General features: G+C 44.0%; 1 protein-coding gene across 1 annotated transcript in view; it reads left to right on the top strand.

Moving 5' to 3' along the window:
• The window catches only part of LOC115413470 (BRD4-interacting chromatin-remodeling complex-associated protein), a 28,417-nt gene extending 9,009 nt beyond the window's left edge, over positions 1-19,408 (top strand). Inside the window, exons 5-14 of the mRNA XM_030126329.1 lie at positions 2,375-2,440; positions 2,600-4,189; positions 4,874-5,086; positions 5,196-5,769; positions 6,652-6,809; positions 7,246-7,307; positions 10,296-10,444; positions 13,190-13,284; positions 14,109-14,211; positions 17,151-19,408. Coding sequence (XP_029982189.1) covers positions 2,375-2,440; positions 2,600-4,189; positions 4,874-5,086; positions 5,196-5,769; positions 6,652-6,809; positions 7,246-7,307; positions 10,296-10,444; positions 13,190-13,284; positions 14,109-14,211; positions 17,151-17,860 — 3,720 coding nt within the window. The 3' untranslated portion in view covers positions 17,861-19,408. The remainder of the gene's footprint in view (positions 1-2,374; positions 2,441-2,599; positions 4,190-4,873; positions 5,087-5,195; positions 5,770-6,651; positions 6,810-7,245; positions 7,308-10,295; positions 10,445-13,189; positions 13,285-14,108; positions 14,212-17,150) is intronic.
• Positions 19,409-19,667: the final 259 nt, after the last annotated feature.

The raw sequence follows: 19,667 nt of genomic DNA, 5'->3' as shown, positions 1-19,667 counted from the left end.
GAAAAATAAATATTATTACTGTTATTGAAACCAATCATGATTCAGTTAGACTGTATAAATAACAAAAGCAAAAACAGATTTAGTAGTTTAGAAATATTGTGTGCATGTTGTGTACCTGAATTGGTGGGTGATGGTAGTTGACCAGAGCTGGAGTCTACAGACCTGCTGGTCAGCTGGGGTCAACGATGGGTCAGCTGGGGTTGACTGATGAATGACCTGCTGGTGGTTTGTCGTCTGGCTCGTCTTCTTGGCCCTGTGCTCCTCCTTGCACATATTTCAGCACTGACCCTGCATATTTTTCAGAAATACAAAGAAAGGGGATCAGCATAGGAAGGGACTCAAACATTCTCAAACATAAAGAATTTTTCAAATATAATACAGTTTAAGACTTCAAAGTGGAGTCATGTAACAGTCCAACCCCTTTGACACCACAGCACTTCTTGATCTTTCAACATGGACTTCTTCTAACAGCACTGTATACTACTGTTTAAATGGAAAGCTGCATTTAGTTGTAATGGAGGGAAGTTGGGTCAAATCTATTTAGATTTTACTTAATCTAATGTAAACCATATTATAATTTGCACAATTACTGGTTTGGGATACGTCCTGTATTCCATCATAACATCATTCTAAATTTATTCTGAAATACAAATGTAGAGGAGTCAGCCTAAGCAAAGATTACATATCAGTGTTAAACATATTTGACCAAGGAATGTTTGAACCTAATGCTAACAAGTAGCCCTCAGCACTTCATTGTTTTTTTATTTCAGTTCCACCTGCAGATGTCGCCCTTGCCAGAGCATCAGAGCGACAGAGACCGTTCCATTTCATGTCACGTTTTTTTACACGTAACCTTCACCCTGTTTTGCCGAAAGTTCACAAAATTTGTTCTCCAATAATAGCCACTGTTCTAGGTAAAGTTTACTCAGTCAAAACACTGATGAAACACTGATGGCTTTGTCACCGGAAGGAGCCTATGTTCGGTCTGAAGCCGAGGGCCAGCTAACTTTAGCCCATCTTACGTAGCCAGCCCCCCACCCCCCTGCTCTGACAGGTTATTTCCAGTCTCTTTCTTGTACCAAGGGCACACCATTCTGTTTGTTTGCTGTTATGCTGTTAACTGGTTAGCTAGCTGCTAGCTTTTTGTTTGTTTGTTTTTTAGCTAGCTGCAGCTCGGTCTTCGTGTGTCAATAACAGCACATTTCTCCGTTAAGTTACATGACCAACCTGCAAGCGATGCACGGGCGTCAGTGCAAAGTTTCTTATTTTTTCTGCCCCCGACTCTTGCTTTTTCGTTGCCGTTTCGGGAAAAAAACAGCTTGTTGTCAAACCGATAGTCAAACTTGAGTTGTGCGCGTGAGTTGTGCATGTGCAATGGAACCAGTGATGCCGGATGGGAAATGACAAATTATCGTACTTTGAGGAAAATTATCGTACAAATCCGATTTGCTGTTGCTCAGGACCATCGACTTCAGGAAAACATTACCACAGACCGTGTTTAGTAGAACTTATAATGCAGTTTGACCTTTAAATAAACTAAAGTACTGTTGGAGAAAAGCTGCCACAGGCAGAACAGCGCCCCCACCTGTGTGGAGGAGGATGAGTCCTATTAACCATCTGCTTCATCATCATGTGTCAAATTTTGAGACTTAATCTGTTTGGAATAAACATCAGTCAATCCACATAAATGACTAAAATGCTTAATAATTGAAGAACTTGCTGAAGGAAGCTGTTTTACAATTTTACTGAGTTCAAAACACACTTTCTAAATCAGGTGTCTCTTCAAACAACACTTTAGTTGAGCTGCTGAAACTTGAAACTTTTAGAATCCAAACTTAAAATCAATCATGTGTTCCTTCAAATAATATTTCACCTGAGCTGCTGAAACCATCATAAACTTTTGTTTATGTTTCATGTTGCCATGCTACATCGTGCGTCACTCGTACTACGTTGTGTGTTGATTGGCTGTAAAGATGAATGTGAGACAATACGTGACATCAGGTGCAGTGCAGGATGTCAAAAAATGTCAAATTAATCAACTTAAAATGGAAAAATAAAGACAAATGTCCAGATTACAGAGATAAACCAGAGGATAAGAGTTCAAGAGTTTTACAGAAAAAATGATGCCAAAACATTAAGAAAAAAGTTAAATATGTTGAGAACAATGTTTAAAAAAAAAAAGAAAGTTAAATCTAATCTTAAAAAAAATGTCAAAAATAGAATTAAAGGAATAAATGTAGGTGGTCTGTTACAATGGAAGGTGTGAAGGGTTAATGTGGTCTTAATACTGAGCCTTAATCCAGACTCCTGTTAAATCCATGTGAGCTGGATCTGTTGGATGTAACCGTGCGTCTCCTCTGGTCTCCTCCACCAGCTGCAGACTGAAGACCTGCTCATTAACTCCTCCTCTGGGGAGCCCTCCCTCTTCACCGACGCCCCGGTGAGTGTCTGGATCCACAGAAAGCAGCGTCACAACAACCAGCGTTTTCCCCGGGAGGACATGTCCTCCAGTCCTCCTGCCTCCTGTTCACTCCTCTAGTCACACCCTGTCCCTCGTGTCCACTGTCGTCTGTCTCACTCTGGTCCTTTTTCTCCACAGAGCCCCGTCTCTCTGCTGGGGGACGGGGGCCCCTCCCCCGACACGCCTCCGCCCGGCTGCGTGGACCTGTCCTTCCTGGAGGAGGCGCTGCTGTCATCGCCAGAGGGTGAAGAAGACCCTCAGGTGGGGTCGGGGGGGCCGCCCGCCGAGGCCGGATGCCAGGCCAAGAAGGGCGAGGTGGAGGAGGCGGAGGAGGCGGAGGTGGCCTGTGACATCCTCCAGCAGAGCCTGCAGGAGGCCGACATCACAGAGCAGACCATGGCCCTGGAGGCGGGTCTGGCCCAGAGCGGGGACAGTCTGTCCCTGTACCCCCCCGCCCCCCTCCTGGCTCCGCCCACCGTCCCCTTTGTCCCCAAGTCCGTGACCCTGCCTGTGACCTCGGCGCTGCCCAGAGACACCCAGGCGGCGGTGGAACCTCCGCAGCCGTCCCTCCTGGCCGTTGGACCTGGGTGCCCGTCTCTGAAACCTGCTGCGCCCCCCCAGCTGATGGGGCTCCTGCCTGGGAATGTGTTTCCTGCTCCTCCTCCAGAGACCTCCTTCTCTCTGAGCCCTGCCAATGGCTCCAGTATGATCATCCACAAGGCGGTGCACGGGGTCCCCAGCCGGCCCCTCATCACCCAGACTCTGAGAGCGGCGGCAACGGCGGCACCCGGCATCGTCCTACAGCGAGCCCCCCTCCCCATCCAACCCAAACTGCCCATCAGCATCCAGCCCAGACTGGTTCAGATCAGTCCCAAACCCACCGGACAGAAACCCACTCCAGGTCTCACATTTGTCTCTGGGACAGCCACGCCAAATATTCTACTGTCCCAACCCCCAGGCCAAAAGCCTTCAGCCCCCCCTCCGCAGACCCCCCAGCAGCTTCCCAAACCGGTCAGTTTACAGCTGGTCAACCAGGGCGGCTCCTTTGTGCTCCAGCCTCAGAGCCTCTTCCACGGCCAGAACCAGTTCCTTCTTCCAGGCCAGTCCCCGGTCACCATCTCCCAGCCCGCCAGCGCCCCTCGGCCTCTGCTGACCCCCACCCACCAGGGTCCATCGGTCCACGGCGTGACTCCGCCCACGGGGCAGCTCGTAGATGGGTCTCAGATCCTCACGGTTCCTCAGAGGCAACTGAACTTCAGCCCGGTCTTCACCACGCCCACGGGGCAGCTGGCACTCCGCCAAGCCACAGTGCTTTCGGGGCCCCTGCAGCTCCAGTCCGCTCCTCCGACCGTCTTCCAGATGCCGGCGCAGCTGGCTGGAACCTACGCCCCTGGGGGGCAGGGCCCGCGGGCCACGCTGGTCCACAGCTCCGCTATTGGAAACCACATCACCCTGATCAACAGTTCAGGGGTGCTTCCACCAGATCTCACTTCCATCTCAATCGTCAACGGGCCCTCTGTGGTCCAGGGGCTTCCCTTCGCCCCTCAGGGCCAGGCCCAGGCCCAGGCCCAGGCCCAGGCCCAGGCTCAGGCCCCGGCTCAGGCTCCCCAGGCAGCTGTGACCGAGGGCCAGCTGGGCCTCCAGCCAGCCTCGGTGGTGCTGCTGCCAGAGAGGACGGTCCCAGAGGAAAGGAGCAGCTCCGAGGAGGCCTTTCATCAAATACCACAGGTGAGGGTTGGAGGGCGGAGCCAGCTGCTCTCCTGCACCTGCCGCAGGTGTTTACACTAAACTGAGGTCACATTCAGGTCACAGCAGACCCCTGAGTACAAATACAGGATACAGAGGTGAGGTTTTCATAGACAGTGGTGAAAGAGAGTCTCAAATATTATTGGGATTATTTGTGGAAAAAAAAAAATTGTGCTTCATCAGACAAACACAAACAAATGCAAATAAAGAGTTCATGTGGAACCCTTCGATGCATAAGTGGGTCAAAAATGACCTGGTGAGGTGGTTTTCTTGTAATATCTTTGTAATGAAAAGTTATTTCATATTCCATGTATTCCTCGAAGAAACATGTTATTGACATCTTGTTATTTAAATGTTTACCTTTAATAGATTTTATTAAATTGTAGTTTTTGTATTAGTACCTTAACCCTCCAGAGGTCGGGGTACTAATACAGTCCATAACACCTGAATTCAACGTGTCCACAAACTTTTGTCCAGATAGTGTATTTTATGTAAAAATTAGTACAGTCAGATTTGATATTTTTCATTGTTTTCCATAAAACTGGATCCCTTCATAAATAACTCTTTCTGAAGATGCCACAGTTCAAACACACCTTAAACCATCTGTTTCCATCTTGAGTGTTCAACCTGTTCTGAGTTCTGGTTCTGGTTCTTCCGACCCTGTAGACCTATGGACCAGTTCTCCAGCACATATCGGTGCAGCCCTCCCCTCCCCCTGTGGTGGCGGTCCTGCAGCCCCCCCCGGACCCCCCTGTGGCCCCGGATCCGGCCGTGGAGATGCCTAAACTGTTGATGCCTCCGGCGGACATAAGCCAGGTGGTGGAGGAGGTGACGCAGTCCATGGGTCAGAACCAGGCCTTTATGCAACACCTGCAGCAGGTCCGAGGTCACCATCATCGTCATCTCCATCATCATCATCATCATCATCATCGTCATCATCGCCATCATCATCTCCGTGTTCACCTGCTCTTCTTGGTCTCCTCCACAGCAGACCCTTCCCTCCCCCATCTCCTCAGAGCTGTTGGCCGGAGCTCTGCCAGTGGTTTCCATGGAGACCCTGTCCTCCCCGGTGACCGGTGACAAAGAGTCCAAACCTCAGACCCATGTGGTCTCGGGTCCGGATGGCCAGTCTCTGATCTCAGACCAGTGTGTGGAGGCGTCGCCGCTGCCCTCCGACCCCGAGGACACGCCTCTGCTCTGCCCCTCCCCTTCCCTCCAGGACTCCTCGCCGACCGGGACCCAGATCCCCCCCTCTGGACCTGAGAGCTCCACCCCCCCACTCCACATCGAGCCCCAGACCCAGTACCAGGTCCCTCATCAGCTCCAGGTCTCACAGTCCCTCTTCGCCCCGCCCCCGTCGTCCGGTTCCCAACCTCCGGCCCTGGTCCAGGTGTCAGCCCCCCAGGCTCAGACCCAGGTCCAGCCGCCGGTCCGCAGTAGCCCCTCCCCCCTGTCTGTCAGCGTCTCGGTGCCTCAGCAGCAGACTGATCCCAGATCTGCCTGCACGAGTCTGGTCTCCATGGGAGGAGACGACTCCGCTGTCCAACAGCACACACAACACAGTGAGTCCACCACAGACACACAACAGACACACAACAGACACAACACAGTGAGTCCACCGCAGACACACAACAGACACACAACACAGTGAGTCCACCGCAGACACACAACAGACACACAACACAGTGAGTCCACCGCAGACACACAACAAACACACAACAGACACAACACAGAGAGTCCACCGCATACACACAACAGACACACAACAGACACAACACAGTGAGTCCACCGCAGACACACGACACACAACAGACACAACACAGAGAGTCCACCGTAGACACACAACAGACACAACACAGTGAGTCCACCGCAGACACACAACAGACACACAACACAGTGAGTCCACCGCAGACACACAACAGACACACAACAGACACAACACAGAGAGTCCACCGCAGACACACAACAGACACACAACAGACACAACACAGTGAGTCCACCGCAGACACACAACAGACACACAACTGACACAACACAGAGAGTCCACCGCAGACACACAACAGACACAACACAGTGAGTCCACCAACCCCAGAGACCCCAGACCCAGTTCCAGCCTGTGTCAGTGTGGTTCAGTCATTATTTCCACAGCTCTAATTCCATTTAAAGGTCCAGTGTCTACGGTTAACAGGCGCCAATTACAGAAATAGGACATAATATTATACTGTTATAATAATATAATGTTATAATATTATACCATTATAATAGTATAATATTCCTGATTATCTTTTCATTAGTGAATAATCACACAAAAAGGAGAATCTGGTTTATTTTTGTCACATTAGAATGAGTCATTTATAACTGAGGGTCTCCTCCTTCTTTTTCTTCCCCCTCCTCCTCTTCCTCCTCCTTCTCCTCCTCCTCCTCTTCCTCCTCCTCCTCCTCAGAGCCAACAGCTGCCTTGGCCGTGGAGAGTAAAGCGTTTACTCTCGATGTCCGTCCATCCTCTCCTGCCGTCCGCAGCGTCCCGCTCCCCAGGGAACGGGTCCCGGTCCCGGTCCCGGTCCCGGTCTCGGTCTCGACGATCCAGCAGCCAGACTCCAAGGTGGGTCCAAGCACACGGGTCTGTTCTAGGTTTAGAAACAGGACGCCACAGCCTGTGTTTGTTCACTGTGACCTTTGACCTTCACACACTTTATTCATCAGCTGAACAGGTGGAGGTAAACCTGTTAAACCTGGAGCCACTAATGGAGAGTGAAACTAATATTTACACATTTATAGATTCTAAATCACTGATGAAACAGGAGAACATTTAATTTAATCTAATCAAGTCTTTAACAAGATGATACATATTAAATCCATTTTCTATTCAGCACAGAGTATTTTTTATCATGACAAGACCCTGGAATATTAAAGAATCTGAATTAATGAATGTTTTATTTCGTTCATATTAAAAGTACAATTCAACCTCCAACAAAAGCAAACGTGTCTTTCATCCTTCCATCTGATCTACTGAGGTTTTGTGGTTTTGTTTTTTCCAGATGGTTATTGGTCTGGATCAGCAGAGGGAGGAGAGGATCACACCAGCAATGCGCAGACACAGGTAACAGACAACCACACACTGGGACTGTACTGCCGCAAAGGATTCTGGTACCTGTAGTTTTTACTCTATATTCTATATGAGAACCATCGGTCTGGTTTAGTCTAATTTTAACTCAGGTTTCCATCCATCCATCCTCTCTATTTCCTCCCTTTCTTTTGTTCGTTTTTTTTTTTTTTTTTTTTTTTAATTTTGCATCACTAAGACCAATATTTATTTTGGCTTCTACTGGAGTAAAGACTTTTCCACCTTTAACCCTTTACAGGTCACTCACTAAAATACTCTGAAATTCAACATTTCAGCCTTAGTGTGTTATTGGACATCATCATCTACCTTATCGTCAGTTGCCGTGACAACAGTCTCCCTCTTCTTGTCATAAAACATCTGAGCAGCACTTGCCAAAAAGTAAACACATGCAGTAAAACAACTTTTATCAGGTCATAAACTGACAAAAATCACACTATTTACAGCTTCAACATGTCTATAAAATCTGTCTGAATCAGTGAATATTGTTATAAAAACCAACATGGTTCTGTACCTAACTAAGGCACATGATTGGACCCATATTTAATGTTTGTGGAAGTGACCAAAATTAGTCACTTGCCCGATAAAGGGTTAAGAGGATGAGGGCAGCCATTCCTCATCCTACTCTGTGGATAAAATAGGAAAATCCAAATGGAAAAAGATGTTTTTTATGAAATAAACGGCTCCTGAATTTATCTGTCCTGTTTTTACTGGACGTTTAACAGCTTGTAATAATTAATGAGTTCGTTTATTTATTTATTTTTAACACTCAGGCAGATTCACAGCCATGGATTAAGTTTAATCCCAGACAAATGTTCCTTAAATCTGTGTCCTTTAGGACTCTTTAGTGATAATACTTCAGCTCTACTGCTATTAATACAACTTTAACAGCTTCTAATGCTAATACTAATAATGATTCTAGTGTTGTTATACTGGTCAAATGTTTCATTTCATTACAAAAAGGAAGGTTATTTATTTTACAGATATTCTACTGTTTGTCCTAAAGCTTCCAATAAAACAATTACAACTTTAAATTCATGAAAACCTTCAGATCTGCCAAACTCAGGTCAAATCAAATGTATTTTTACACTTTTTCTCACATTTTACTTAGAATTACTGCTTTTGGTTCATAAGATGAGTAAAGATAATGATTTTTTTTCCTGCTGTTAATGCATTTTATTATCTTTTATCTTGTTTTAAGCCTATTTCTTTGTCTGTTGCCTTATTTTGAATTCAAATTTTACTGATTTTGGCCATTTTGTGCTCATCATTAGCATTCTTTGTGGATTTGGCCCCAGAATATTATAATTATCAACTTACTGTTCTGTTTTTACTTTCATTTGCTGTGACTTCAACTTTTTCTGTTTTCATATTAACCCGTTACATCAGGGGTGTCAAACGTACGGCCCGTGGGCCAGAAACGACCCACCAAAGGGTCTGATCCGGTCCGTGGGATGAATTTGTGAAATACAAGGGTTCACAAACTTTCCTATATCTGTCATGTCTAACAGTTTTCTTCCAGTATATTAGTGCTTTGTAATCTATGTAATGTTGTATTATGTTGGCTGTTTGTCCAGGACAACAGAAGGAAAGCTTCTGTGCTAAATCTGGTGCATGCATCTTGTCTTTGTATCTAATGCCAATACACACTGTCCTGTAATTACATAAATAAATACAAATACAAATATCTACAGCTCAGTACGATGGAAAAGTGGAAGGAACCAGTAAAATAATAGTATAATAATCTCTAAATGATGACAACTATGAAGTTTTCTACTTGTTTTAGTGTAAAAAACTAAAATTTCATAATGAAATTGTTTACATTTACAAACTGTCCTTTCACAAAAAAGGCTAATAATGTAAAACCACCTGAAAATTCTTAAGAAAAATAAGTGACATTTTAATAATATTCTGTCTTTTATTAAATGTTTTGTATACTGTAAGTTTTAATGCCCATGTGTAAATCAGGCATAATACTGTTGAAATTGTACTTGGAGTTATTTTATTATATTATTAAATTGCATTTATTATTCTTAAATTTCAGGTTGTACATGGTTGTTCAGGTTATTCACATTTTCTTAATGTAATTTTACTTTTTTCACACAGAAAATTTTGATTATTATTTATAGGTTATTATGTTATTATTTTACTGGTCAGAATTGCTTTAGATCAAATTGAACTGAATGTGGTTCTACATGTTTGGTGTGTTTTCCTTTAAAAACATGGGAAATCCAGCCTTTTGGAAAACGATACCGATGAACAGAGAACCAAGGTTATTATCGTTAACGAAAACTAACGAAATGACGAAAACTAGAATTGTAAAAACATTTTCATTAACTGAAATAAATAAAAACTATAATTAAAAGACAAAAACAATAACTGAAACTACATTGTGTGCTTACAAAACTAACTAAAACTTATAAAAATGATAGATAAAATTCCCTTCGTTTTCATCTTTGTCAGTGTCGGATTGATATGAAATCGATTTATTTCCCTCAAGCAATTTTAGCTGCTGGCACCATGTGATATTTAACGGTCCGTCACTTCTGGTCACTTGTGGTTTCCAGTCGTCTTCTGGTCCCCACTCTACCTGGAAACATGGAGACTAAAGTTGGGAGAAAGCAGCAGAGTCCTGTCTGGGATTTATTTGAATACGACGGAGAAGAAGAGAAAAGATACGACAAAACTACAATTAATACTAAAACTAAACTAAAACTAAGCATTTAGAAAAAAATGAAAATGAATAAAAACTAGCAAATGTGCTCTAAAAACTAATTAAAACTAACTGAATTAGAGAAAAAAAAGTCAAAACTAAATAAAACTAAACTAGAATGAAAAATCCAAAACTATTACAACCTTACAGAGAACCCTATATTTGTTTCACGGCCGCTGTTGTTATTTTTACATCTTTAATTCTTAATTTCCAGGCTCTGACAGAGTGTTTTGGGTTTTTTTTCTGTCCTTCAGGTTCCAGCAGCAGATCTGTCTGGACCACGGCGCCGTCCAGAGGCCGTCCACCGGTCCGTCCTTTTCCACGTTGGAGGACGCCGTGCGACGCCTGCTGCCGTACCACACCTGCGCCGGTCACCTGCCCACTCAGGATGACTTCAATTTAGGTTTGTACACTTTTATCAGACATAGGCCTCAAGCATGTTTTACTCCCGTTGATATAAACTGTAGAGACTTTTTCCAAAATGAACAATCTGTGGACGACATGACGGCAGCTGGTCCCTGAAGTCCAAAACATGAGAAACTAAAAACTGACAAACTGTTAAAAATAACTGTGCATTTACTTCACAAACTATGATCCAAGAACTAATAATGAAAAAAAAAACACATTCAGATCCTGTATGAAAGTAAAAGTTTTACTACTGCACTAAAGTACATGAAAATATACTCTAAACCAGGCAGGGGTGTCAAACTCATTTTCTTCTGGGGGCCACATTCAGCCCAATTTAATCTGAAGTGGGCCGGACCAGTACAATAATAGCATGATAGCCAATAAATAATGACAACTCGAAATTGTTTTAGTGCAAAAAAATGACATTCATTTATGCCAATATTTATGTTTACAAACTATCCAAACAAAAAGGATGTGAATAAACTGAAAAAAATAAAATTTGTTAGGAAATATAAGTACAATCTTCTCAATATTTTTGCCTCGACTTATCATTTATGCATATGCATTATAGATCAGATCTACAAAGACACAAAACATTTAGTAACAGGCAGAATATTGTTAAAATTGTACTTAATTTTCTTTAGACATTTCAGGTTGTTCTTATTTGTTCAGGTTATTCACATTTTATTGTTAAAGGATAGTTTGTTCATGTAAACATTTTCATAATTTAATGTTTTTTGCACTAAATCAAAGACAAAAAATTGGTGTTGTCCTTATTTATAGGTTATTATGATACTATTTTTGAGTTTGATGCCCTAAATTGCACTTTGCAAATTCATGCCGCGGGTCAAATTGGAACCTTTGGCGGGCCGGTTTTGGTATGTTTGACACCTGTGCTCTAAACCATCTGCACTGAAAGTCAGATTTAAAAGAACAGATCTGATCATCTATCTATTATTAACTAAATGTGCAGTAAAATGGTTCTTGTCAGTGTTTTACTGTTAAACTGGAAGTTTTAGGGTAAATACTAGTGGTAGTTAAAGCACATTTTAAAACACATACTATAGCCCTACCACTGGAGGGCACTGACGACCATTGGTCAAAAGGTTCCAAACACACTGGGGACAACTTTTAGAACTAATTACAACACTTTTTATGCGATTTTGGAGACCTGACCAAAATCATTGTTTTTGGACCACATACTATAACCATACCATTCGACCACTGGAGGGCGCTGATGAACATTAGCCAAAAAGTTCCAAACGCTTTAAAACATAGAACTTCATGGAAGTCATTCTGAACACGTGTCCTACTTGAACATTTATCGACCACATAGTGTAGCTTTACTTCTTGGCCACTTGGAGGCACAGATGACCACTGGGAAAGAGGGTCAAAACACCTCGAAGGATTACTTGAACCTAGAAAACATTTAAGCAAATATGGAGATGTGGACAAAACTATTATGTCTGGACCACTTAGGCACACCATTCAGCCCTCAGAAGGTGCTGACAAACACTGGGAAAACACCGTGAAACTACCTCAGATATCTCAGGGAGCATTTAAGAAAGACAAAACAGTTACCTGGGAGAATTTTTAACCAAGTCTGGAGACACGTTCAAGGTGATAGTTTTGGGGCACAGACACACCATGGTCAAGCAGTGATGTTCAACACTCCTCATCTACAGCGGTGTTTCTCAAACTGTGGGGCGGGCCCCCCTGGGGGGGCGTGAAGGTTTGCCAGGGGGGTCATGGGATCACTCCTGGGTTTTTTTTTTCCTCTTCAGGTTAGAACATGTAGCAGGTGGAACTAATGTTTTAGTGGTGGAGCACCCTGGACTCATTTTAGGGACGTACGACAGACAAATCTACTGCCATGGTGATCTGTCACTAGATTATACAGAGTTTAGGTTTTTACAACAGACAAGGATTTGACTGGAAAAGATTAATGTGTGATGTTTCTGTTTTTGCACAGTTTGTACATTTTACACTTTAATGCTCCAAGATGTGCAATGGAAACTGGCACAGCCACTGATATTGTTAAAATGTTCATCTTTGTTACCAAAATTTGTTTGTTGTTCTAAAAAAAGTAACTTTATTGTCATAGTTGTAAGATAATTGCCCATTTCCTATTTATATTTGGAAAAATATTGTCTCAGAGAGCAATCTTGTTGAGTTAAGTTTTATTGTTCGAGCAAAAATCTAAAATATTTTTAATTTGCACAACAAATTATTTAAGGAAAAGCAAAAAGTGTTGTTACAATATTAATGTTTCTTTCAATAAAAGTTATAATTGTACCACTGTTACAATGTTATTGGGGTTGAGGGAGGCCTGCAGATGTTTCATCCTCCATAGGGGGGCCCGACAGAAAAAGATCGAGAACCACTGATCTACAGCAACGTCTTATATTTTCTAAGACCGTTTGTTACTAGAACCACATATCTGTAAAAGTAAAGTTTTAAACAGGCTTGTGACGATGCATTTTACACTGAAACCAAGAGGATTTTTAAAAAAAAAAAAAAAAGAGGAGGATTTGACAGTGAATCCATAAAAGAAGAAGAAAGAGGAAACAAGTGATTAAAGCTGTCAAACACATGTATTAGAGTTAAAAAGATGCAGTAAATGGAAATAAAAAGGTACCTCAGCTTTGTGCGACTGCATGAACCATCCAAACACTCGTCTTCAGTCGTACTGGTGTATTTCCAGTGGGGGTCAGTTAAAGGGATCCTTTCGTTTCCACAGTGGACCAGGAGTTTGACACCGTGTCCGGTTTCCTGTTGAAACGAACCAAGGACATGGTCAACAAATACAGGCAGCTACTGGTTAGAGAAGCCCAGGTAAGACCAAGAACAACACCACACTCATCCAGTATCCAACGCCTCTGTGCAGTCTGTTCATGTACATCTGAGTTCAGTTCATTCAGAAAAGGACTGTATTTAACATCTACACTGCAAAAATCAAAGTCTTACCAAGTCTTTTTTTCTCATTTCTAGTCCAAATATCTCATCACACTTAAAATCAGACAGAATCACCTAAAGAGGAACTTTTCAGTGAGATAGAAGAACTGATTTATAGACAATAGATCTGGAAAATCTGATTTAAAAAAATCTTACCAAGATAATTTTCACTTGGTCCATTGACAGATTTTTTTTTTGCTTGAATTAAGCAAAAAAAAAAAAAAATCTTGAATTAAGTTAAAAAAAAAAAAAAAAAAAAAATCTGTTTGTTGCAGAGATTATCAAAGTTTTTTTCTTGTGAATTCACAAATTGAATCTAGGGAAATTCTTGTAAAAGTTGAAAAGTTCTTGTAAAAGTTTGAATATTTTCTTGTAGATGTACCATTAAATCTGCAGACAATACAAGGTTTTTTCTTGTAAATTCAGTTTTAGTTTAGAAAATTTAACCATTTGTCTCATGAATCAGTATTTTCTTGTAAATTTACAAATTTATTAACAGAGAATATCCAAGAAAAAAATATGGATTGAGTTTTTTTCTTTACCCGTGTCATCATCCTGTTAGTACACAGGGAGTTTTATTATTTTTATTTGATATTTATGTATTTTATTTATAAATGTATAAATAATATATGAGTGTGATCCTGGGTGGGTCGGTCTGGACCTGGACCTGCTGACGTGGTCTGAACCTGGTCCTGTTTCTGCAGCAGGAGAGTCCATCGGCGGAGATGGTGATGCTGGAGCGGCTCTTCCTTCAGGCCGAACGCTACACGTTAGCGGAGGATCGACGGCGAGCTCGCAGAGACCCAGGTCAGGCCGGCGGCGTCCACCACAAACACACACTTCACCGTCACAGCCTCCAGTCTGTACCTCAGGGGATGCTGGGTAATTAGGAAGTGGTTGGTGGAGCATTAGAACGAGGTTAAGGATGAAGATTAAATGAACACGTTAAACCAACATTAAATCCACTCATGTTACGAAACAACAAACACAACATGCATCAGATTTAACAAAAGGATACAATAAAGTTTCCTCTTTTTAATTTTTTTTTCTCCCGTTCCATCTTCATTTCCCATCGGGGTTTGTTTGGGCTGCAGATCGTTTTCCTCCGGCACCAGATGGAGTGTTTTTCCACTCAGATGGTTCCAGGCTTTGGGGATTTCAAAGCCTTGTCTTCTCCTTAGAGACAGAGTTGTAGAAACTCAAACACAGCGCTGCTCTGGAACTAAGTACACTTTTACTGCAGCAGTTTCATTTTCTGATGCTTTACCCTCCTGCTACACTAAATCTACTGGATGTTTTACATTTATTTATTTATTTAATTTACTCAATTTGATATAAAATCATGACAAATTATATTTTGTCATCGATTAAAGCTGTTTCTCTCAAAATTGTATCACCTTGCATATGTTACTTAAAGTAGTTCTATGCAGTATTAATATTTCAAACTCTGACCAGCAGGGGGCAGTCTGGTACCAAAACCACCAATGAATCAACCCTTTGTATCAGTCACTGAATAAAATATAATGCTCATTGTTTCCACATCCGTATTATGGAATCAAAGTTTTCTTCAAACTAAAACTCATGGACACTTATTTTAACAGTCACTAAAATAACAGTGTCTTATAATCTTCATGTCCCGCATCAGCTGATAGTTTACATTATAGCTCTGTTAGCTTAGCTCTGTTAGCTTAGCTCTGTGTTTAGACTGAAAACAGCCGCAGTAAAACCATTAATCACCTGTTTTCTGTTGGGTTTGTGTTGTCAGTAGCTGAACTAAAGATCTGTTTGAATCCAACAAACAAGGTCAGAACTGTCACAGTTTAGTCTGAACTGTGGATCAACAAACAGCAACTTAGCAAATATAAAAACATCCCATAATATCTTTATACCTCCATAAGCCTCAGAATCAAACTCACCTGTGTAGAAGAAATGCTGACATTTAACCATTAAACTCCATTCTTTACATTTACAGCTGAGTCCAATGGAAACAACACAGTGACTCTAGTTTTATCACTTATTTTGTATAACTGACAGTTGTTTCTTTCTGGTTCTCATCCTCAATTTGGCCTTGGCTGGCGAGTGAATGTATATGACCACTAGAGGGAGCAGTGACCGTATGTGACCGTATGTGACCACTAGAGGGAGCAGTGACCGTATGTGACCGTATGTGACCACTAGAGGGAGCAGTGACCGTATGTGACCGTATGTGGGCACTAGAGGGAGCAGTGACCTTATGTGACTGTATGTGACCACTAGAGGGAGCAGTGACCGTATGTGACCGTATGTGACCACTAGAGGGAGCAGTGACCGTATGTGACCGTATGTGACCACTAGAGGGAGCAGTGACCGTATGTGACCGTATGTGAGCACTAGAGGGAGCAGTGACCATATGTAACAGCTAGAGGGAGCAGTGACCGTATGGTGACCACTAGAGGGAGCGGTGACCTTATGTGACCACTAGAGGGAGCAGTGACCGTATGGTGACCACTAGAGGGAGCAGTGACCTTATGTGACCACTAGAGGGGGCAGTGACCGTATGTGACCACTAGAGGGAGCAGTGACCTTATGTGACCACTAGAGGGGGAAGTGACCACTAGAGGGAGCAGTGACCGTATGTGACCGCTAGAGGGAGCGGTGACCATATGTGACCACTAGAGGGAGCGGTGACCGTATGTGACCACTAGAGGGAGCAGTGAGTGTATGTGACCACTAGAGGGGGAAGTGACCACTAGAGGGAGCAGTGACCGTATGTGACCACTAGAGGGAGCGGTGACCGTATGTGAGCACTAGAGGGAGCGGTGACCGTATGTGACCACTAGAGGGAGCAGTGACCTTATGTGACCACTAGAGGGGGAAGTGACCACTAGAGGGAGCAGTGACCGTATGTGACCACTAGAGGGAGCGGTGACCGTATGTGAGCACTAGAGGGAGCGGTGACCGTATGTGAGCACTAGAGGGAGCAGTGACCTTATGTGACCACTAGAGGGGGAAGTGACCACTAGAGGGAGCAGCGACCATATGTGACCACTAGAGGGAGCAGCGACCATATGTGACCACTAGAGGGAGCGGTGACCGTATGTGACCACTAGAGGGAGCAGTGACCGTATGTGAGCACTAGAGGGAGCGGTGACCGTATGTGACCACTAGAGGGAGCAGTGACCGTATGTGACCGCTAGAGGGAGCGGTGACCATATGTGACCACTCGAGGGAGCAGTGACCATATGTGAGCACTAGAGGGAGCAGTGACCATATGTGAGCACTAGAGGGAGCGGTGACCGTATGTGAGCACTAGAGGGAGCAGTGACCTTATGTGACCACTAGAGGGAGCAGTGACCTTATGTGAGCACTAGAGGGAGCGGTGACCGTATGTGAGCACTAGAGGGAGCAGTGACCTTATGTGACCACTAGAGGGGGAAGTGACCACTAGAGGGAGCAGTGACCATATGTGACCACTAGAGGGAGCAGCGACCGTATGTGACCGCTAGAGGGAGCGGTGACTGTATGTGACCACTAGAGGGAGCAGTGACCGTATGTGAGCACTAGAGGGAGCAGTGACCTCATGTGACCACTAGAGGGGGAAGTGACCACTAGAGGGAGCAGTGACCGTATGTGACCGCTAGAGGGAGCGGTGACCATATGTGACCACTAGAGGGAGCAGTGACCATATGTGAGCACTAGAGGGAGCAGTGACCATATGTGAGCACTACCACTACCAAATGTATTAAATTCTTCTTATCCTTCAACAGAGTCCTTCATGATGGCCTTGGCTTCTTCAGCGTCTTCCCCTCGTGATGCTCCGCCCTCTGGCTCCGCCCACCTCTTCTCCTCCAGCAGCCCCTCCTCCCCTCCGGCCTGGACCCGCCTGTCTGACCGGCCTCCGGGCCTTAAGACCTACCGCTCCAGCTCCCGCGGGGCCCTCAGACTCACCATCAAGCAGGAGTCCGGCTCCCGTAAGGTGGTCCACAACTCCGCCTGCGACCCAGGACTCAAAAGGGACCACACGGGTCAGCTGACCAACGGGAACGAACGCCACACCTCCTCCTCCTCCTCTCAGGCCCCCAACGGAGCGCTGTTGCAAGAGATCTCCAACGGGTCCCTGGGCGCCGACGAGGCCCCGCAGACTAATTACAAAACTAAAACCCCCAACCCCATCCTGTCCACGCCAGACCCACAGGCCGCCTGCTTCGAGCTGCCCCCCAGAGATGTCACCGCCCCCAAACTGAAATGCTATCGCCTGGATGCGTCGCCGCCGCCGCCTCAGCCGGAGCAGCGGTTCAGCCCGCCGCCGCCGCTGCTGCAGGAGGACAACATGCTCAGCGAACACCTGCAGAGCGCCATCGACAGCATCCTGGAGCTCCAGCGCCTGCAGGGGCCCTCGGCGGCCCCCGGCAGGGCCACGGCGCCAGGCCCCGCCCTGGACCAGGCGGTCACCAGCATCCTGGAGGGACACCTGTGACGGAACCTGGACCTTCTGTCGGAGAACAAAGAGGAACCCGAGGCAGGAGCGTCGGACGCGTTCTCCTCTGAGAATCCGGGTTCTTCAGAGATTCATTTAAGGAACCGATTGTTTTTGAAGAGAAAAGGAGGAAGAGGAGGAAATAAAGAGGCACTATACAGAGATGCATACCAGACAACAGCACTATAATAGTCCCATAGATGTTAGATACTTCATTTTCGATGTACGTTTGTGGAAAAAAAAAATCTATTTGAATAGGAGCTCTATTGTTTCAGTGGTAGTTGAGTCATTCAGAGGTTTACGACACTGGTGTGACCTTCATCAGCATATAGTATATAAGTAATAGTGAGGACAACGAAACGTGGACTAGACTGAGATTATTCAATAGTTTTTTATAAGATTTCTTTCCAAATGTGAACCTTTTCTTTTTTGCATAGTGCCAAGCTTCCAGGGTATTTATTTTGATAATCTGTGCCAATTGTGTTTCCAGATGAGTTGCGTTGATTCCGAGCGGCTGAATGATGATGATGATGAAGATGATGATGGTGTGTGTGTGTGTGTGTGTGTGTGTGTTTGAGTGTGTGTGTGTTGCCTTTGTGTGAATGTTAACGGAGAGCGAGTCCAGTGCTTATCGTCAAATACAGCATCGCCTCCTCCATCGTCACGGCTTCAAACGAATGAAAACTCCAAAGAATTTGTGACTTGCTACGTCCTGAAAACACCAGCAAACGTCCATGTTTGTGTTTCTTGGAAAAAAAACAACCGGAGTCCGTCCACGTTAAGAGAGAAAGAACCCGACAGGGCGAGAAAAAAAAAAAACATTGGTAGAATCGTGATTTTTTTTATTTTTTTTTTGTCTGTGAGATATTTCTGTCAAAAAAAAAAATGGTTTCGCATAATGTATGTGTTAACGTGCAAGCAATAATGGGCGGGGCAGAGCGGCGGCAGTGGCAGCAGTGAGGGGGCGGGGCCATTCGTTGTTTGGTTTAACTTTTCACCGTCGCTGCTTAAAAATCTACAAATCTGCAGTTTTTTTCAGGAATGAGATGCTTATTTTTCTGTCGGAGCCCGTTTTATTTCAGAGACAGTTTTTCTTTTTTCAAGGGCTCGAAAGACGTGAAACTGACCACGAAATGTCCAGAAAAAAAAACGCCCAAAGTTTTGTTTCCAGACGCGTTCGATCGTCCAGAACCTGAGCCTCTGCATCGAAGAGCCTTTGACCAAAAACTGGAGGAATCATCTGCTTCATCTCAACTTTCAGAGCTCGTCTTTATTTATTTATTTATTATCATTATTATTATTATTATTATTATTATTATTAATGAATCTGTTGCTGACTTTGCGAAGCCGAAGATTTACTCTCACGAGCAATAGGATTTCTGCGACATCTTCCGTTAGCGTGACAATCTTTTGGTTTGTGTGAAAATGTGAAAAAAACAAACGCAGATCTTGCTCGTAAAACGTGCAAAACATTCATTGTGGGTTTTTTTTTTCGTTTTTTTACCTTGAAGGTCATAATGTAAAAGCTGCAAACGAGTAGAAATTAGAGAAAAAGAAATTTAGCTTTCGGAGATTCTCGTGGGATCGAGGTCGAGCTTCGAATTGGAAGTTTAGAATATGCCTTATCCTAATAATTCAGTACCTTTAAGGAAACGGAATTTTACAAAGAAAACGGACAATAATGTGATGTTTTAAATGTCAACGTTAACCCGTCGCATCGGAAAAGAAACTGAAGATTTGGGGCTAAAATCAAACCGGCCTCGACTTCCACCGATCAGCCGTAACATTCTGACCACCGATACGAAAA

Source organism: Sphaeramia orbicularis, chromosome 22 (genome assembly GCF_902148855.1).
Source record: "Sphaeramia orbicularis chromosome 22, fSphaOr1.1, whole genome shotgun sequence".
Taxonomy (NCBI): Eukaryota; Metazoa; Chordata; class Actinopteri; order Kurtiformes; family Apogonidae; genus Sphaeramia; species Sphaeramia orbicularis.
This window is presented reverse-complemented; position numbering and strand designations above follow the sequence as displayed.